Source organism: Aedes aegypti, chromosome 1, assembly GCF_002204515.2.
Source record: "Aedes aegypti strain LVP_AGWG chromosome 1, AaegL5.0 Primary Assembly, whole genome shotgun sequence".
NCBI classification, from domain to species: domain Eukaryota; kingdom Metazoa; phylum Arthropoda; class Insecta; order Diptera; family Culicidae; genus Aedes; species Aedes aegypti.
Genome location: NC_035107.1, coordinates 69,996,871 through 70,019,635, shown reverse-complemented (window position 1 = coordinate 70,019,635; position 22,765 = coordinate 69,996,871). Strand labels below are relative to the sequence as shown.

The window sequence follows — 22,765 nt, the reverse complement described above, 5'->3', positions numbered from 1 at the left end:
CAGCAAGTTGGCTTTTCAGGTATTCGTTGCTGAGACCAGCAACATCCTGATTAGAGACGACACACTGTCTTTGGTTCAATTGGGGATGCTCACTGATGGATACCGGGGTTCCGTCACACAGTTTTTCCATACGGAGCAGCTTATCAAACTGGGCTGAACTACGTATTTTTAGCACATACGACATTTTCCTTGAACGCTCCCTCAATCCGTGCTCCGATGTGTTTTTCAACCGATATGCGCAGCAGGAAAGGATCCTGAGGCATCGTTCCAGCCGTGGTCTGCATCCTAAGGTACTGGAGCGAACCCGCAGTACCATCCCGGTCCATAAACGTTGGGAGTGTGGGTCCCATGTACTCCCCTTGACGCCAGTTTAAACCGAGCTTGTGCCCACCTCCGGGCCCTCCTGGATCCCCAGGGCGAAAATTTTGTCCGCTTGCCAGGTCCATACTGGCAGAGCGGCGGTTACCAACTTACACAGACACCACCTAACGCCAAATTGGTTGCTTCTCACACAACTCACTTAGGCCTGCACTCGAACAACACCCTCACACTGTCACTGTAATCCGTTTTAGCAAATTGGAGACCACTGTGTCCAATTCAGTGGATTATCGAACACCTACACGCGAGTCGCACTTAGTCTGGGAGGCAAAAAAGGCAAAAAAAACACACCGCTTTAAAGTTACGACTAGCAACACCACGTGGATTCTCTTTCAAACAACAGAGAACAATGGGCCCCTGTGTGCAGCCCAAGTTATCTTCCGAGAGACAATGCAAAATGCTCCGACACCGGATCGGCCCCAGCGTAGAACACTAGACGATAGTTGATTGTTTCGGAGCGCAACAAAGAAACTCGATTCGATAAGTTCAGAGCTATACAGAAAAGCGTTCGAACGCGACGGCGGTATGCTTTCGACTGAGTACCTTAGTTGAATTGTAATAACTACTACGATAACGATTCGTTTTTTGATTTGTAAATTTGTCTATCTTCGGTTCGGGTTCACAAATAAACGAGTATTCTGCGTTTGTTTGTTTTTTATTTATTTTTTTTACGTGTACGGTATATTTGAATTTTACCGCGGAGATGCGTAATTGGTTTTTGCCTTAGAAGTTTTATCAAAATGTGTGTTTCATAGTTTTGTGACAGGTTTCCACACCTTATGTTCCCGATTCCGTCTTTCTAATCCACTGTTGATTGGCTCAGGTTTCGCTCGTCAAAACATAGAACACATCCTCTGTGTAACAAAATTTAAGAATTCTTGAATTTAATCCGCATTTTATAAAAATAAAGACAACATTCGATCATCGTTCGCGTTTTGTTTTGAATTTTAAGTACTTCTTTTTTTGTTTGTTCTGGTTCATAGTACTTTTTGAAACGAAATAATGTACAAAGTAAATAGAAAAAATATATTCTCTTTTGATTGCCGGCATTCAAAAGATTAAACATGAAAACATAAACAACAATTGCCCTCGGTCTATCGCCAACTTTTCAGGCGAATCCTGACCATATACCTATCCAAACATCCACCTCCGTAGCACTTATGAGGGTGTCGCTGAGTCGGTGGCCTCTCATTGAGTAAGTACTATATCCACATTTCCTTCCCCTATCCCAAGTTACGGTAAAGATGGGCGTGGCCGGGAATAGCGATATTCATGGTTTTGGTATTCTTGTTCAAGATTGGATCAAGGTTTATTCCCCGGCCTTGTTCCTGAAAGCAATCAGGATGAGATTATCAAAGAGAAACATGAATGTTGCTAGTATCCAATCTACGAAGTATACCGTAACTACGCTAACGCTAACGCTATAAAACTTTTAAGGAGTAAGGCTTAACGATAGATTCTTAAGATTTTATAAAGAGTCAATCTTCTGTTTTTTGGATCATTTTTGAATATTTTGCCACTTTTTGTCCTACCCACATTTTTGAAGACGGACGCATCTTTGGAACAGTTGTTCGAAGTGAGCAAGATGGGTGATACTTTGTTCATGGACTGACATAGATGTAAGTAAACTTACTAACGTCTGTTTATTAGAACTTGGTTTAATAAAGATCGGAGTCAAGTGAAATTAAAGAATATATTGTGATTTTACATGCATAAATTTCTTATGTTAGTGTGACCTTTTTAGTTAGTATTTCAAGATTTTTTCAAACTTGCATTAACACAGACTAATAAAAAACAATTATGAGAGTTGTCATCCTAACTTTGGGTATTTAAACGCGATTACATATCGTTATTAAGCAATACATCATCGATATTTCGTCTAGTAGCAAGTTTTATCTATTTCACATTCACATGTAATGCCATGTCTTCTAATTACAGATATTTTACATAAATGCAAAAATATCCAAAACGAAAGGAATAGTTCCTTAGAAACAAATCTCTTTTAACAGTAATGATGTAAAGCATATGTTATAAAATAAAATTTCCCAGTAACAACGATTCGTACTATAAGTCAAAATAAATTATTTGGGCAAAAATTCAAGATAACTGATCTTACAATATCGAAGCTAGCTATACAATTTGTAAGAATAATTATATACCTAATAGCAAAAGATGCTTTGATTTTCAAATTAACAATACGACCACAAATGGTTCAAACCAACTCAGCCAATTCTGAAACGTCCTTCATGAATTTCAACATCGAAAATATAGAGGACAATAAGTAGACAGTATGGCAGAATAAGACGTTTTAAAACTATATATTGATATTGTCTGTCAAACAATGATCATCTAGAAATTTTAAACATGCATTAAACGCGTTCAGTATTATAAGGGCATGTATAATACTAAACGTGTGTTTTTACCTATATTTTTTTTTCTTTTGCCTTTATATGGCTTTATTTGACTCCATTTTGGTGATTTGCAGAGCAGATTATTCACTGTTAGATGATTCGGCAGCCAATAAACTGAAATACAATACTAATACAGTCGCCTTTCCACATCTCGATATCGAAGGGACCATCGAGATAAGGAGAGATCAGAGGCGTCGCGTCCGCATGTGCAACATGTGCACTACACAGGTGGCATCTCGTTCATCCTGACTGCCAACAATATGTATAACTTATAAATGACAATTTAATAATTCATTCACCTAACAAAATATAGCCCTTTACAAGTATCACTATTAAGGTGAAGATGAATCGAAGCCAAACCTCAAATTTTCAAGAGCACGGATCTGGAGAAACGAACACCCGTTCAAGCTGAAAACTTAATCGATTGGTCACCATCAGCGAGTGACCAATCGATTAAGTTTTCAGCTTATACGGATGTTTGGTTCTCCAGATCCGTGCTCTTGAAAATTTGAGGTTTGGCTTCGATTCATCTTCACCTTAAGGTACCGTAAGTGGATACAGAAAAATCATTAGTCAACTTCAGTATTACGTACAGCTTACGTAAATAATGTAATTCAAACTTTTTTTCTGTGGATAACAAATGAGGGACTAATATACTTCAAATCGTCATTTATTTAGATTTTTCTGATTTTTTTATGTATTGAGTATGAGGGACTTGAAAATTTGCACCAAATGATCCACTTGCCTCACTATGGTGGGGTTCTTTTGCACGCTACACATTGTTGGCTGGGACGATGAAACCCAACGTGTGCACTTTCATCGGTAAACGGGCTGCCCGGTATCGTACACGCAATGCTGCCAATGTGGTAGAGAGCTTTTTGAACTACAAATGCCAGTGTGTGAGTAGCCAAAGCGTCAACTTCGACCAGTGCACCTTGTTACAGCAACCAAGTCGACCAGTGTGAGAGTGCAGATGGGCATGAAAAGAGAGAAATCAATCCACGAGAGAGATTCATTTTGCTTGCTCTCTTTGGAATTCGCGCCGTCAGCAATCAGCATCACCATGCTTGTGGTGTGAAGCGCGGGTGTGTCTCAGACAGCGGAAGGAGGATTATTTTTTAGTTGACTTTTAGTAATCAAACCTCGCTTTTCGCATCCTGCGCAGTAGTTTTTGCAATAATTAATCGCAGAATGGACGCGCCCACCACTAGCGCCATCGTCCGTCACCACGCTTGTTCTACATGTAACAAAAGCGAGTATTTTACACGATGCAAATTGTTTTGGTTCATTTCTATGTAAAGATATACATGACCATGGTGACCATAGATAGTCACAGTTTTAAATTGCAAGATTAGTTTGAAACCAGTGCTGTTGAAATTGTCACTACTTCAGCATTCATCATCGAATGATGACTGATTATTGGGTTATTTTGCGATGACAAATTTACCGGTTTTTTGACTGTTTAACAAGAAACTTGCGACGACTTATTCATATAACGGTGGGTTTAGAACTAAGTTGGAGGTGATGAGTTCGCATTTTGGAAAAAAAAAACATCACCTGCAAACACTAACGATTTTGCGGTGGGATGTTGCCGTTTGATCACGAATAAATGGATCATTGAAGGTTACTCTTTCGGTAATCACCGCATCAAAACAGCGGCGCTACCGTATATGGAATTTAACATTGTGACAGCATCGCTGTTAAGTCAAACACACAAGACTACGGTGGCGCTATCTGTGCTTTTCATAGCGGCCGTTTTGGTTATTTTAATGATCCATTGACCGAAAGCGCACTTTTTTCTTGTTTTGAACGATATTATTACGCTCGACATCTTCTTGTTGATATTCGGAATGATCAAAATAGATTTCAAGCTCAATGACATCTCATCCCGACAGCTCGTCCTGTAGTAAAATTTTCCAAGGGGAATTAACAGTTTCAGGGCACGGAAAATGTTTAAACAGGATTCTAGTTCAATTTTTAACGAAGATTTAGAATATATAAATTGGATACCCATATACAACTCTATTGATAAATTCAACTAAAGAGCTTGATTACTAAATACAATATAAAATATTTAATTCGATTGAAAAGCTGGGAAAAATGCATATTCGAGAATGGTGATTACGCTCTTTATACTAAAAAACCGTGGTCCGTAGAGCATACATATTGCAAAAAAGGGATAAAGTTAAGTAAGCAGTGCACAGGTGGATAATTAGGTCACGCGACGCCTCTGGGAGAGATTGAGACAAAAAACATATTCTTAATGAATACTAGATCGAAAACCACTCCGTTATCAGGAAAGTAATAAACAAGCAGACGAAATTTCGGAAATTCCGCGTCCCTAATATGTTTTGAAACCGAAAAAATTTGGTCTAGTAATCTTTGATATTGGTTATATCGACATACGCACGATAAAAAGAAGTAAGGTATTATACTCCGAAAAATGACATTTGGCAGTGACGTCATCCCTATCGCAAACTCAAACGAGTGCAAAAGAAAGTAAGGCCTGCTCTCCTTTACTATCCTTAAGGCCTCATGCTTGACGATAGGAATGACGACACATGTTTTGATTGAAAATCGTTGTTAACACGTGGGAATAGCGCACCTTGTTGTGTATACCGTGGACATACGGAGAGAAAATTGAAAACAAAAAATCAACAGAAATACATCGAGATATGGAGATATCGAGAATGAAGATTGCAATAGTATGCAGAATGAAGGGACCTAAGAAATCATCGACATAGGGAGAGATATTAAGATGTAGAACATGGAGATGTGGAGAGTCGACTGTATCTTAAAAAAAATATTCAAATGAATTTTTCTTAGCATATTCTTCGTTCCACTCACATCTATCTATCTAAAATAATCAATCCAGCCCAATGTGAAACAAAACCTAAACAACGCCTTAATGGGTTCCGGGCAATTTGATCGGATAAACTTGAACAACTGTTTTTGTAAAACCTCTCTAAATTCAGAATTCTGACAAGAATTCAGGCTACAGAGTACAATGCACACATCTTGATCAAAACTGCTCCGCGTATACTCAGTAGGGGCAATGGGGGCAATATGAACATACGGGACAATATGAGCCACCCCGGTTTTGACCTCAAAAACAGTGTTTTAATGTCTAGTGTCATTATGATCTGCTAGAGGATGCCGCAAATAGCCACCACAATAAAAAACCGTAAGAATATTCGTTTGAACACTCAAGATATTTACAAAAATGTACAAATTTGTCCTTCGTCATGAGAAGCTTATAACTTTGGCAGTTTTTAGTTAAGCCTATAAGACAATTATATTTATAGAGTTCTTTTTTATCCTTTGACCTTGACGCTTGCTGCTGGGCAGTGCGTCAAGAAAGCCATTTTTTTTCCTTTTCGGGTCGCGCGCCTATTTTTTTCTGAGTGCTTTTATATAGCCGAGCAAAACGAGTGAGGCTGAGAGTGGATTGTGGCTGCACAGTGAAGGATAAAGGATCAATTGGTGAGCTCGTTTCATGCTACTATTTCTAATCTATAAAATATGTATGACTGCACATTTAATCGTTACAATTGTGGGAAGTAAATATGAATTTTCAACAAACTATGAATTGTTCGTCACTGTGAGTGTCGACACAAAGTCTGATTCATGAATTATTTATGTTTGACATTTTTTTTTATTTTCAGAACACCCTTTTTACCTTTATTTTTGTAATTAAAAAAAAAATTGAATGGTTCGACACTACAAGTGTAGACTTGCGAAAAGTTCACTTTATTCAACAAACTTTGGATGGTTCGCCACTGTAAGTGTCGGCATAAGAATAAGAGTGTTCTATGATGTTCCAACCAATCAAGTTTTTTGTTTCTTTTCAAATAAGTAAAATATAATAACACATGCCTTCGTCCTGACAGCTGTAAGAATGTTACATTTAGGTTCAACAAACTTTGAATGGTTCGTCACCTCAAGTGTCGACATAATTTTCCACTACATAGAAATTGTTCATATCAAATGAAAATATTATATTTACAAATAAGCATGTATATATCTCACAAATCATTATTTATCATGGTCTAATCGCTTATCAAAGTGAATCCTATGACCCAACGATCCTCCCCATTAACAAACATCCCTCCCAGTAACCTTTGTGGAGATGCAGAGGCAAACACGGTCTCCAAATAGCAAAGGTTACACACTAACATTCCTTCCCCCAATCCCACCTGACTGCAAGGACGTGGCCGGCGTCGTTATTGACCCTGTATAAATAGAGGCACTGAATTATGCACATTGAAGAAGATTATGGCCAATCCCAGCCAAACTTCTAGTTGATTCTTTGTGCATGTTCACTGACTTCGGTCAGTGATATGTGTAGTCAGTCTAAGCTAAGCTAAGCTAAGCTAAGCCTATAAGACAATTATATTTATAATTCTGATAAATTTTACCAATTCATTGATACTTCTGATCATAATGAACAGTTCGTGAGCGAAATTTGATTTGTTCGTAAACAAAATTATTGAAAAACAATATATTATTTTCAAGATGAAGGAGCGGGGCAAAATGAGCCACCTAGATTTAAGCAAAACAAACGATGTTTTGAACATAAAAATGCATTGCCTAAATATACCAGATTATTTTTTTACTGCATAGTCATCTTTATGCACCATTACAAGTGGAACACTTTGCTAGAAAATACGTTGAACCAAGTATCGCAATTTAGTACTAGTATAACATGGTCTATTTACTATGTATTATGTATCTTAAAAAAAACCGCTAGAATCATTAATTTCAAGCAAAGCTAATACAATTTCCTTTGCAATAATGTACTCTTCACCACTAACTCTTCTCTATGCTGTTTTAAATAAAAATCATTCGATTGAATGAGGTGGCTCATAATGCCCCATATGGTTGGTGACCACGTAGAAAAACATGGTTTTCCAAAAAGTTCCTGAAATAATTTGCAAGTTGATGCTAACATTAATTATCGACGTAACATGGAAGATATCATTTTATAGTACAAGTCACTTGCATTTAAACCATATTTTTTGCTGTTTTTCTATGCATTCCATGACGTTTTCCTTAGGCGGCCCATATTACACGATGCGAATAAAAAAAAAGTTACACGAGCGGTCGCACTGGTGTACTGAGTACACATGTAAAAACTAAAATATTAAAAACACAATGTTTTCGAATACTTTTCTTTGATTTCTTTGAAAAATGTCTTCTCTACAACCAAGAAGAAGAGTAGATCTTGGAATAGGACCAACACCCGGATCAATTTGAAAGGAATTTCAACGTGTTTTTCGACTTTCCGCAAAGTACGTGTACTCAGTACACTAGGGCGACTGACGGTGGGTCAACAATAGAGACTTGCATTAAACTAAAGATCAAGCCTTCAAAAAGAGACCTACTACCATCGCTGTATATGTGTTTGTTTACTTTTAATGGGTTTCCGGGAGTGTCCAGAAATTCTTAATATACTTTCCCACTGCGGTGATATTACCGACTACTCTATTCAAAAGACCCCTCTATCCTGATTATTATTGTGAACTGTAGAAAATATATTTTGTCCGCTTAATTTGAATAAACGTTGAAATTTTCTTTAAATTACTTCTTAACTATTTGCAACAATTATTTCTTACCTTCGTTTTTCTGTCCTCGTCTACTGTTCCTCCCCAACCGTCTCATTCTTGTTCAGATCTTTAGCGTCGTCACTGGCCGTCGCCAGTGCCCCATTCCCGGTCTTCTTGTGCCAGGCCTCGAGCAGGGTCTTTGCCGATGGTCTCGCCTCATAGTCCTCCTGCGTGCACACGTAAAACATCTCCAGGATAAAATTGTACTCATCGGAGAGGTTGATACCGTCCGGAATGGCCGGTCTGGTTCCCAGCCTTCCGTAGTCCAGGTAATCTCCTTCCTCGTCCTCATCGTACTCCTCGTCTTCGTCCTCATCCTCTATCGCGTCGTCTTCCTCTTCCTCACCTTCTTCATCATCATCGTCGATTGTGATGGCGCTATCGTCCACCGTCGTAATACTGTCATCCGGCACGCTTATCACCGTGCTGTCCGTCGTTGAATCCGGCTCCGGAGCCGCTTTCTTCGCGGGTTGTTCACTCTGGAAGGATTTGAAGGCCATTTTCCTCTTTTTGGCCGAACCGGATATGGAAGTGTCCTTCTCTTCTTCGGTGTCATCCAACACAATCACCTCGCTAACGTCCAACTTCCGGTTGGTGGTGGGCTTGCCTTCGGAATTTCCCCGGATTATCGACTTCATGACGGCGTAATCCGCCGAGCTGGCAATGCTTTCGTCCATCATCCCCGGGAACGTGTGCGGCGGCAGCAGGGAAATAGTTTCGTAAACCACCAACCCAAAACTGAAAATGTCCGCTTTGGAACTGATTAGCGTCACATCTTCCTCTAGGACTTCCGGAGCGGACCAAATTCCTGTTCCCACGTATTGGGCGTCCTTTTTCTTCTCCGTGTCCAGGAATCCCTCCTTAGTAAGGGGCAAACTTACGCCGAAATCACACAGCTTGCAAATCTCGAAGTCGTTCTTGACCAGGATATTGAAGGATTTCAAATCTCCGTGCAGGATCAGGGCTTCCGTGTGCAAATAATCCAAGGCATTCAGAATGTCCAATGACATTCGCTGGATCTTTGCCGCCTCCAGGGAGCCCAACCCATCGTCGTACCGCGCCTGCAGCAAATCCCCCAGGGAAGTGTTGCAGTACTCCATCGCGATGTATTCCTTTCCGGCTTCCAGCGAATCAAATCCCCGATATCCGACAATGTTCGGATGGCTGAGTTGCTTCAGGATGCCCGCCTCCCTCGGTCAGCCGGTCCCCGAAAAGTTTGGCATTCTCCGGATCGTTCCGCCGCGACAGCATCTTGATGGCCCATGGCGACCGGGTGGAGTTCTTCGTTGGGGACCGCTTTATTCGGAGCACTTCCACGCCTGGAACGGAATGAAAATACATTTTAGGAGGTGGAAATTCCAACGCACGGTCCAAGGTCAAAGCAGGGCTGGTAGCGATTGAGTGCCTTGAAATTATGAACTTTAGAGGCCTCTTGCCTGAAGGAGACACCAAACAGGAACCAAAAAGAGACCAAATAGGAATCAAGAAAACAAAACGAAACCCACCAAGAACTAAAAGATAAGGGATTGATTCCTCATAGAATCAGACCAGACAACTCTCTAAGAATATTTCTAAGACCAGTGGCGATTCGTAACCTTACTTTTTACCTGTTCTACGACTTTAAAAATGACTATTTCGGCAAATTAAGATTATAAATCGAAAATTAAATTATTGAAATCGTCTTTTCTAACAAATCTCTACTCATTACATGAAAATTTGTTGTTGAAATTGAAGAATTTCTATTCGTGGAACAGGTAGATTTGAGGTTAGGGAATCGCCCCTGTCTGAGACCTATTTTGGAAACTCTTCGTAACATTACGACAAGTAATACTGCTCTTATTAATACTGAATTCATGCATTTTTTTTTAGTAATTTTCTTCAGGAATTCCCCAAAGTTTGAGATATAACTTCGAAGATTTCACAAGTTCATTTAGTAATTATATCCCATAGAATTCGTACAAGAACTTTCCTAAGTTATTCTTTCAACATTTTTTTGGATATCTGAGAAATACGACCTGGACTTTTTAAGGACAACCATAGATATTACATAAGAGGTTCCATAATGTGATTTTCTTGCTTTATTTCAATGACGTTCATTACGTATTAAAAGCCCCTCGGTTATCTTACGCGGATGATCTGAAATTGTTCTTACGAATACGCTCAACTGCTGATTGTTTGTACCTGCAACAACAACTTGACTTGTTTGCCAGCTGGTGCTCTCTAAATGGTATGGTGGTAAATCCAACAAAGTGCTCCATCATAACGTTTTCCAGGAAAAGGCGATCAATAGTGTTCCCTTATAGTTTGCTCGGGACGAGTCTCGAACGTGTGGATCACATCAAGGACCTAGGTGTTTTCCTTGATTCACAATTATCATTCAAACAACATATTTCGTACAACTCTCGGTTTCATCTTCAGAATCGCCAAGAATTTCTCAGATGTTTACAGCCTGAAATCGATTTATTGCTCTCTTGTGCGCTCTACGCTGGAATACGGCGTTGCGGTTTGGAGCCCCGCTTACAACAATGGAGCGGAAAGGATCGAATCTGTCCAACGAAGATTTCTTCGATTCGCACTTCGCAAGTTACCGTGGAGAGATCCGTTTCGCCTGCCGAGCTACGAAAGTCGTTGTCAGCTAATAGACTTGGACCTTCTTCGCTGTAGAAGGGATGTCATAAGCGCTTTGACTATTGCGGATGTGTTGCAGGGACGCATCGACTGTGGAACTATTCTGGAACAAATTAATTTGAACGTCCGACCACGCTCGCTTCGCAACAACATCATGCTAAGACTGCCTCTATTTCGTACAAATTATGGACTTCACGGTGCTCTTAGTGGACTACAGCGAGTTTTCAACAGAGTATCTTCATTGTTTGATTTCAACATTACCCGAGAGACGCTCCGTCGAAGATTTTCATTGTTTTTCGCTGAACGAGATAATTAGTCTAAGTGTTTAGTTTAAGTTTTATTGCCTGACTTTTTTTTAAATTCATTCTTATTATTTTTGACGTCACTGTACTTTGTTGTTAATGTTTGCATATACATATATTTTAAGACATCATTGGGGCTACTACTTGCCTGTTGATGTAGTATAAACAAATAAACAAATAAGGATTTACTCCATATATTCTTTTAGATACTTTTAAAGATAGCCCTAAGTCCTACAGGATTTTATCCAGTGAATCTTCCTTTTATTTCAGTTTTTGTCGGGATACTGTCATCTGTGATATCGATAGTTTGTATGCTCATCGAATTTTATCGTAAAATCTGAGCTAAGAATTATTCTAAAAAACATAGGTAGTATCTAAATACGAAAATCGCGTATCGGGACACTGATATTTGATGGAGGTGTAGTGAGAAATACTCAATTTGCGTATTGTCGAACAACAAGAAAGCATCGGTACTGTGATAGTATTCTATTGTTGTCGTCGTCGTAGCACGTGCTGTTATTGTGTACCTATATCAGTGAGTGCCCGAGCAACAGATAGCATCACACAGTGAACAATCGTCGTTTATTTTCCATTGAACCTCATACCTAGGGGTAGATAGTCGGTGACGGCTATCACACTGGCTGGTGTTTTAGGGGTTTAAGAGACAGCTTGGTGGAGTAGTAAAATTATAATCAGTCTATACTGCATGGTAGAAAACTACATTGCTCTTCTGCTGATCGACTAACTGAAATCGTGGCCCATGGCCATAGGTGGCAGTTATGGGGGCACAAGGCCTCCTGGAAGAACTGTTCCTGAGTTTCTGAACCCACAAGACCGATTTGGAGCACTAACTGTCCTATTACTGCAAAAAGCAGGAAACAACGATCTGCCTAATCCCTTTATTGTGGGTCTGTCAATTGAACGAGCTGCTGGGCAAATTGAAAATACCAAATCGGTGAACGATGGCGAAAAGTACATCCTCAGAGTAAGAACCCTACAGGTGAAAAGTCTGCTAGCGATGAAAACTTTAACTGACGGTACGATAGTCTCGGTTGCTTACCACCCTACGCTTAATACATGCAAATGCGTCACATCATGCCCAGAATTGCTGAAAATGACTGAGCATGACATTTTGACGGAATTAACAGCACAGAAAGTAACGGAAGTTCGGAGAATCTACCGAAATGTGAACCAAGAGAAGATTAAAACGCCCACATTAATTCTCACACTGTGTAGCACTACGTTTCCTGAGGCTATTAAGGTAGGCCCTCTATACGTCCGGACCCGTCCTTATTATCCCGGACCCATGCTTTGCTACCATTGTTTTAAGTATGGTCACACAAAATCGCGATGTCCTGGTCCAGCACGGTGTAAGACTTGCTCAGACACAGATCCCAAGGATGATTGTAAGGAGGATGCATATTGCATTAATTGCCAAGGAGGTCATCAACCGAGTGCCAGAAAATGTCCTGTCTATCAAAAAGAGGTTGAAATCATCAAGACTAAGATCGACCACAACCTCTCCTATCCGGAAGCCAGAAGAAGAGTAAATGAAGGTTCGGGCAGTTACGCCAAAATAACTGCGCAGGGTCGAATTATGGAGTCAGATCTCGTTAATGAACTGAAAAAAGTTATTGCTGCGAAAGATGCTCAAATTAAGGCATTAACTCAGCAAATGGAAAAAATGAAAGATTTCATCAAAACCAAACTGGTTATGAATCAACCATCTCTTTCACAACACGATACTCTTTTGTCTCCATTCGAAACTGTGGAAAACATCAACCATCAAGATGAAACTAACAATTCGCCGAACGAAATAACGCCTGGCACCGGTTTGGCCCTCAGCCGGTATATATCGGTCAACAACGGAATGACTACACCACCGAAAACCCACTGACAACTCACGAGCAACTCAAAAAAGAATTAATGTCTCCCCGCTGTCCTCTCCTAAGGCCACACCAGCCAAACAAGTGGTATTAGAGGTAGAGCCCTTAAGAAGTGACGACGACGCTTTATGGATGATTGAATGTCTCGATGATACTGTTGTTGTCAGTCAGAACGCTGTAGCCGACAGTTTAGATCGCCAGAAACACTATTCGATCATGGCCAATACTTCCCCATCATCAAATAGCCCAACTTACAATAGATCAATCATCAATAGCAAGTTCTTCATCATCCAAGCGGTTTGAGGGAGGGGAATGTAACGTACCCCCCTCACTTCCAGGAAGAGAAGCACTGTCGGTTAGAAAGGTAGTCCGGGACGCAATACCCCAACTCGTCGACCTTCAACCTACCACAGTGACCGTCTGTCCCCAGCAATCATCGCATGAAATCAATAACCACACTGCAAACAATCGACCATATCATCATCAAGCATATAATGTCATGGGAACGTACTGTTCAATTCAAACTACCCGATCGAACACCTTATCCGCTGAAGAGTACGACGCAAATCTACTGTATAAATCAACAGCCATCCACCAGTAGAGCACCAGATAAGCACGGCGCCCGTAAATCGTATGGCTCTAGTAGAGCAAGGCCCCCCATGTCAACCCTGACCCGAGATGTTCCAGATTTTTCTGATGAGCCTCGGGCGGCAGTTGACATGGGTTGCCTAACATCTCAGGCAAGTAGAACTAGTAAAATATCGGAATACGAAAACGATCTCGAAGAAAATATTTTCCAGAACATCTTCGAAAACGCCTCAGCAAAACCAGTCATCGAGTGAGCACATATCAGTCTCTGTGAGTTCCTGTTCATCCTCGACATCAACAAAACCAAAATGACTCCAAGAAGATAATCGCTCTGCAGTGGAATATAAGCAGCCTCCCTAAGAATCTTAATGATCTGATTGTCCTAACAACCAACTGCAACCGATCGTTCTTGCGCTTCAGGAAACCCATGTTAAGCAGACCACGCTGCATTGATTCTTGGTTAGGAGGAACCTACAAATGGTACCTTAAGAGTAGACTTCCCGGGAAACGGGAAATAAAATTGTCATTTCCCGGGAATTCCCGGGATCCCGGGAAATTCTTAAAACGTATAAACTGCTTATTTGATGGATTTTTTTTCAAATAATTTATATTTTATGTATATTATATTTTAGCCCATTGCATTTGTACGATTGTTTTTCTCTTTTTTTGTGAGTAATTTATTTACAGTATTGAACAAAACATTTGCTTTTTCGATTTTCCATACAAAATGGTCAATTTCAGAGTATTGGATCTAAGTCATTTATGAACCGATTTGAATGAAATTTTTACTGTGCTCCAGAAATAACTTGAATTTTAACATACATTTTTGAGTGATTTTTCCAACCATGGGTTTTAAAGCAATAATGGTTTTATCTGAAGTGATTTTTTGACGATTTTTTATAATTGACATAACTAAGCAAATTGAAGAAATACCTTTATCTTCAGCAAAGTTGTAGATTTTCTAGACGAACAATTTTTCTGAAAACAGTTCTTGTAGGGCCATTGGATTTACAGATGAACAGTTTCGAATTATTCGACGAAAATTACTCTTTAGCAAAATCGTTATTACTTTTAAACTCGTGATTGGAAAAATCATTGAAATATATATTTCGTAATATAAGTTATGCCTAATGTCTTGTGAAAATTTGATATAAATCGGTCCTTGAATAACTGAATTCTAGCTTACCAAAGTTGACCATTTTGTATGGAAAATCGGAAAAGTTGCAAATGTTTTGTCCAATATTCTATGTTTCTCCTAAAGAATGTTGGCTTTGTTTTTTTGCTAGGCTTTATAACCAAAAAATAATAAAATTAAGTAAAATTATATGTGGAGGTCATTTTTACCCAATTGTATGAAGTTATAATATTTGCAAACATTTAATACATCTTTTCAACACTAGAATACAAACAAACAAATAGAAACTTTGAAAGCTTTATAACCCTACTCAAATCATGAAATAGATTCCTCAAAAGTTTCTTTATATTGTATTGCAAACTTGTACTGCCAAGTAGTAGGCTGTGAAATAAGCCATGCAAAAATCACCTACAAAATGTCAGTGGAAATGCATCCCGATTTGTTCCCTTTTTTCGGTTGATTTTACCCAAAATTTTAATTCACAAACACGTCGCATCTCTAGTGAGGACATTGTTTGATATGATAATTGTGCGATGTTTTTATTTGAAAATAAATGGTCAATTCTGTATTTAAAGAGAGCTTCTCGGGAACTACAGAAATCCCGGGAAATACGGGAATCCCGGGAAACAGAAAATCATTTCCCGGGAAACGGGAATCCCGGGAAATCTCATTTCCCGGGAAATGTTCCCGGGATTGGAAACTCTAGAATAGACCGATTTCACATCATTCCATCGCACTGGCTGTGAATTCTACAACACCTCATCGTGTAGTCCCTTTGAAAAGTGATTTGCTAGCACTCGCGATTCAATTGTACCAGAACAGCAAACTTACAATTGTGTCAATCTACGTTCCTCCGAGAAATTGTGAAAACTTTGAATACAAACTTCAGGATCTTTTGAACGAGCTCGAACCTCCATTTCTCTTACTAGGCGACTTCAATACCCACAACATGGCCTGGGGATCACCACAAAATGACAAGAGAGGAAATATCATCGCACAAATGGCAGAAGACAAGGACCTTATTATACTCAATGACGGCAGCAACACATTTTCACGTGGTGTAGCTGAATCTGCTATAGATTTGTCGATATGTTCTAGCGGAGTAGCTGGAAATATTAGTTGGCGTAGAGCTGACGACACGTCCGGCAAAGATCACTATCCAATATTTATCCTAGGAAACGACGCAGTTCCTGAAACCACTCGCCGCAAAAATGGCTGTTTGATTCGCACGACTGGGAGAGCTACAAAAGTAATCTACTAGCACTCTTCGACCAAGACCCACAGTATTCGATACAACAAATCGCAGAACTTATGAGAAAAGCAGGGAAATCAAGTATACCTATGTCATCGTCTAAACTGGGACTCAAAGCAACCTACTGGTGGAACCCACAAGTAGAGGAAGCCGTCAAATTGCGGAGGAAAGCACTTCGAAAAATGAAAAGAATCAACTCTCAACATCCCGATAAAGAGCTGTACATAGGAAGATTCCGTGAAGCTCGTCGCACCTGTTGAAAAATAATGGCGGAATCTAAAAGGAAGGCCTGGGAAAGCTTCCTAGAGGGAATAAATGCATCCAGCTCTCAAGTTGAACTCTGGCGTCGGATTAACTCTTTGAGCGGAAAGAGGAGAATAAAGGATTCTCTTTAATGATTGGTGACACTTTGTCAGATAATCCAAGAGAAATTAGCGAAAAACTGGCCCAATATTTTGCCGAAATGTCTGCTACCAACGCATTTTCCGAAAGATTTTTGATGGAACGTGAGCGAAATAGGCCCTTCCCGTTCTGTCCTGGCGTAGTTAACCATTATCTTCTTGAAGCTTGCAATTACCGTTTCTCTTTGGATGAACTCGTTTTTGCTCTCGACACGTGTGAAAGCAAATCATGTGGACCCGATGGAATAGGTTATCCAATGATAAAAAAATTACCGAATATCATTAAATGCCAATTATTAGATGGTTATAACAAAATCTGGCAAACTGGCGAATTTCCAGATGATTGGCATTCCAGCATAGTTGTGCCTATTCCAAAAGCCGGGCCAAAAAGTTGCCAGCTTCGAGATTTCCGACCTATTAGTTTGACGAGTTGTATGGCAAAACTTATGGAAAGGATGGTAAATAGAAAACTTATGGAATCCCTAGAGAAATGAAAGCTGCTTGATCAACGTCAGTTTGCTTTCCGTAGAGGAAAGGGTGCAGGTGCTTATTTTGCATCAATGGGGGAAGTTCTCGCCCACGCAAAAGCCAACAATCTGCATGCTGACATCGCGTGCCTGGACATCTCTAAAGCATATAATCGCGTATGGAGAAAAGGAGTGCTTGAGCAATTGGGAAGATGGGGATATGCTGGAAATGTCCTTTATTTCATCAATGGATTCCTGGCTAATCGAACCTTTCGAGTGGCCATCGGACGATCACTCTCTTCAACCTTTCACTGCGGAAAATGGCATCCCCCAAGGGTCAGTGCTTGCCGTCTCCCTATTTTTGATCGTAATGACCTCCGTGTTCCAGCATTTACCATCTGGTGTTCATGTATTTGTATACGCCGATGATATTGTCATCGTTGTCACTAGACCGAATGCTACTAGAGTAAGAAGGAAAATTCAAGAGTAGGCTTCCAGATGTCTACAGAGATATGTGAAATAACTCATTGTAGTGCTTTTCGTCACAATCCAATGCTGAGGCTAGTAAAGGTGAATAATAATGCAATTCCATTTCAAAAAAAAAAAAAAAAAAAAAAAGTGTCACTAGATCGCAATTTAAATTTCTGCCAGCACTTCCAAAGAATAAAACAAGAAGTGAGTCGAATTCAGCTGGTAAAAACGATTAGCAGCAGACACACCTGTAGTAACCGTCATGTACTACAACGTGTTGCAAATGCACTTATCTGCAGCAAATTGTTATATGGGATCGTGATCACTTATTCTGGTTTCGAAAACTTGATTCAAATTCTCGGCCCAGTATATAATTCTTCGATTCGAATGACATCTGGAATCTGGACTCCTTCCAAGTTCCCCTACACTATCTAGCTGTGTTGAAGCCGGACATCTTCCCTTTGACCTCACGATAGCAACAGCTATCGCTACTAGAGCAGTTCGTCTAGCGGAGAAGGCTGGCCTAAACAAATTCAAAAAATTGCTAACAAGTGCTCAAAATCTGTTTCACCGACTAACTAATGCTACATTTCCGCCTGTGTCCCAACTTTGTCGAGTCGGAGACAGAAGATGGGATGTACCTTCTCCACCGATTGACTGGACCATCAAAAAAGCGATTCGAGCTGGCGAAGCGCCGGCCAAAGCGAAAGCAGTCTTCCAGAGTACCATCCACGAAAAGTATCAAGGATACCATCAAATATACACCGACGGTTCTCGCAGAGATAACAAAGTTGGCATTGGAATATACAGCTCCACTGAAGAAATAAACTACCGTCTTCCAGATCAAATGTCTGTATTTTCCGCAGAAGCAGTTGCCCTTAATCTTGCAGCCAAAATGGCGTGTAGACTGAGTGGAAAATCAGTTATTTTACGGATTCAGCAAGCGTGTTAACGGCGTTGGAAAATCCTAGATCAAAACATCCCTGTGTACAATCACTGGAGGAGTTCAACTCAGGAAACATTGTATTTTGCTGGGTACCAGGACACAGTGGAATATCTGGAAATGTTAAAGCGGATATGTTAGCTGGGCGGGGTTGTACTGCAAGGCGCTTACGAATCAAAACACCAGGAGATGACATGAAGCACTACATTAAATCATCAAGTGATGACACTTTTGCTGCAAGATGGAATGTTGAACGAAATGCGTTCTTAAGGAAGATAAAAAGTTCAACAAAAAAATGGAACGATCAATCGAATCGGAAACACCAAATTAATCTTTCAAGATTACGCATGGGACATTGCAGATTTTCTCATCCACATGTGTGTGGCGGAAGCAGAGAAGACAGATGCGAATGTGGTGCTAGAACGAACACTGTGGAACACGTACTAGTAAACTGCCCTGTATATGATGATCTACGAAAAAGGCATCAACTGGAGTTATCAATTGGACAACGACCCAGTTGTTGAAGAAAATTTACTGCTATTTCTAAAAGAATCTGGTTTGTTTAAAAAAATCTAATTTTTATCAAGATAAAATGTAATTAAGATACAATGAATTGTAACTAAGCAAAATCAATTTCAAGACGCGAACGACTTAACCAGTTAAAGCGTCTCAAATAAAGACAACTAACTAACTAACTTCCTTTTATTTTTTAGGACCTCCGTTCAGAACATATTCAAAAATTCAATTAGAAACTTCTCCAAAGTTGCCTCAAGGGATTTCTTAGAATGTCCTACAAAATTGTTCTTCGGGCTTTCTGTAAGATTTAAAGCGAAGAGAATTACTTCAGAGATTCCTAAGATTTCTTTAGGAATTCCTCCAGTAATTCTTTGAGGTATTTCTCAAAGAAGTCTGCAAAGTTTTGTCCAGGCATTTGAATGTTTGAAAACAAAAATCGTGAGGTATTTTTAAAGTAAATTCTGATCAAGCTTGTATAAGTTCTTAAGTCACCCTGGATGAATAAGGATTTCTTAAAGAACTCATAGACTCTTATAAAATTGCTAAGATAATTGATAACAAACGAATCAGTCGAGTCCCTGGATAATATCCGGAAGGAAATCCTTCAAAAATGTGGGACGGAATCCCTAAAAAACTACAATGTAGGAAAATCGAAGGATTTTCTGGAAAAAAAATCTGTAGTGTTAAAAATAAGAATAATCTTAAATTTTTAAGAAATGTTTGGAAGAAATCCTTGGATAAAGTGCTAGAGAAATTCCTTAAAATAATCCTTGATTGAAATGCTGAAGGAGTTTCTGAACGAACTTCAAGGCAAATTTCCAGGTTGAAAATTATTGATGAATTCCTGGAAGAATATTCAATGGATTTCCTCGCACATTCTCTGGAGGAATTTTTGGAGCAATTAAATGTGGATGAACTCTTGTGAAAATTCATATAAAATGCTTGGAAGGATAACTGAAAAAATGGCCTAGGAGTGCTTATAGCCTTTCTGGAAAGTTGATGAAATGATCTTTTGTGGATTTTCTTGGAAGAACTCTTGTAGAATGATTGAAAGATCTACTAAAATAACAACTGCGGAAATCGAAAGAAGAGTTTAGGCGAGAAAAGGAATCTCGATGCGTGGAAAATTTCTTCTCAGAAGTGGTCCAGAAAATCACATTTTTCTGAACGTAATACACAGTTGAGAAGAAATGTCATTACAAATGGGGCTCTCTGTAGGAAATCTCTTAACCCATTCAAGGAATTACTTAACCCATTAAGTCAAGGAATTTCTTTACATTTCTTGGGCAAAATAGCATATTTACTAGTCTAAAATATCTATGAGGAAATCCTGAGCTAGTCTCTAGCAAATTACTGGTGGTAGAAGCGTTGAAAACGCTCCTGGATTTCCTGGAGCAAACTCTGGAGAAACTTCACTAAGCATCCTTTGAAACATAGCTGGAACAATTTCTGGGATAATAGGTAAAGGAATCACAAGAGGAGTTTTTGGGGGAGCCTCATAAAAATATACCAGAAGAAATCTTTAAAGATATCACTAGCAGAATTCCTGAAAAGAAATTGCTGAAGAACCTGTAATATAATCGTGTATGGTCTCAACGATTTCTCTGGCACCTCTAAAATTTGACATCGTGATCCATTGCAAGCAGGATTAGGGGAAAAGTGAGTTTAGAGACCATTTTGGTCCAAATAGACATTTGGAAGACCTTCGACTTTTAGCGACTTGCATTGACGGTCTCTATCTCTAAAAAGATAGCTGCTACCAACCCTGTACACAGCAAAGAACACAAAACTTACCCGTCCCGAAGCCGAGCTTCTTCAGAAATGGAGACGACGGCAGCTTCGTGACGCTGGTCAGATGCCGACTGGAACGTTCATTCCCAGAGGCGGAGGAACTGGCCGCCGGTGTCAGGAAGCCATCCCCTTGGTGGAGTTTGGTTAGCACTTTGTTCTTCAGCGGCGTTTCCATGTTTGTTTTCTTTCTGGCTGGCGTGTTCAATAATCCGTTGCAAACAGCCGAATCGCACTGTTAATAATTGGAATTTGTAAACTTTTCTGCACGATGAATCACTTTTTAACACTTTAACAACCAAATTTCAGCACATTTTTTCACATAGCAAAAATAATGCACCGAAAGACGCCTGCGGGTACTTTTTTACGGGGAAGTTTTTTGTTGTCTGTTGTAAATACCGTTTGACTGACGGCTTGGGAGAGAGAGAGAGAGAGACAGTCGCGAAAACAACAATATATAAGAGCGCGAGAGAGAGAACTGTCAAAACACACAGGGTTGCCAAATAGAATAAACTTCAATCCAATAAAAATAAAAGATTATCTGCATTTTTTCATCTTTTTAAACTAAGATACTTGAGTGCCTGTAAACAAGAGTGACGTCTTGTTCCAGCTTTGACAGGCCTCCTACTCGATTGGAACGCGGATTTGTATGGGAATGACAGTTCGCCGCTGTTCCAATTTTGACATTGACGCCGCTCTTATAGAGCTTAGTGACATTTGAACACACGTAGACTAGCATACGCTCGTCATACACAGTTTGTTTTTGTTTTCCTCAAAGAAACTTGCACACGCTTTCCAGACTCATCAAAATGCATATGGAAATATTACCCAATTTGAAAAATTTATAAACGGATTCTGGGTGTTTTTCGAGACTGAGTGCATATTGTTTTCCTCTAAGGTTCACAACTACATCTACACTAGGTCACCCATACCATCGGGCGTGAAAACCACTATTTAAATCCATTCTGTAAGATACGAATTCTTGACAAAAAAAAAATTAAAACAAAGCATAGCACACATTGAAAACAATATGAAAATCATTTTAAAAAGAAGTATTATGCTCAATAAGTCAATCTGAATACATTATGTTTAGAAAAAATATTCTGGGAACATTGCATAGGTAGGCGTAATTCGTTGAAAATAAACACTATGACAAATTTCTACTCAGATCCGGGCGATTTCACGTTGGGTTTCCATTAAGAGATTGAAAATTCCTTGATTTTTTAAGTTTTCTTCAATATTATAACAACTTATGGCATTGAGTTTTTTTCCATTCCTAATGAAAAATTAGCCAAGACATGAAGGATTCCGCGGTCTTTGGAGAACCCAAACTCAGGTCCTGAGCGGTAATAGTTTAGAATGCACAAATGCGTTGCCCACCCTTGCACTGTGGGCCAGATACACAATCGAACGCAACAAAATTAACCCGTATCAATAGGGTGTTTCAAATATAGAGGTCTCTAAGCAAACTGCCACGAATACCAACGCACAATCAATCTTACACAAGTCGATTTCCTCGGAATGAAAACGTATCGAAGTACACGCAAACAAATTTTGTTGTATAATCTACCAAATCAATGGTAGAATTAAGAACTGCACCAACGATTTTCAACCGACTACAAAAATCTGTTAAGTTTACTATAATCTGGTGAAAATCACTGAGCAGTGCAGTAAATTTGACTATGTCCATAGTAGCATCCACTACAAAGCATTGTATTTCAATCCGTGACACCCACCGTACAACACAGTGTGGTCGAAAGTATGATGCTAAACTTCTCAAATCAAGAAAGTTTCTAGTCAAAAATACTACATCTCTGGTAAAATCAACAGAAGAAATTCTCTTGTGTAGTGATGTTGACTATGTTTTGGTAGAGTTAACAGATTAATGTAGTCGGTTGAAAATCGTTGGTGCAGTTCTTAATTTTACCATGGATTCAGTAGTATCTACAATAAAATTTATTTCAGTGTATGTTTGACGTCATTGAGCTTTCGG

At 39.5% G+C, this 22,765-nt stretch overlaps 1 protein-coding gene across 1 annotated transcript; it reads right to left on the bottom strand.

Moving 5' to 3' along the window:
* Positions 1-8,293: 8,293 nt before the first annotated feature.
* LOC5565115 (lymphokine-activated killer T-cell-originated protein kinase) lies at positions 8,294-20,950 on the bottom strand. The gene is given in 3 exon segments (XM_021838537.1): positions 8,294-9,588; positions 9,590-9,714; positions 20,779-20,950. Coding segments are annotated over 3 exon segments (1,461 nt in total). The 3' UTR covers positions 8,294-8,424.
* Positions 20,951-22,765: the final 1,815 nt, after the last annotated feature.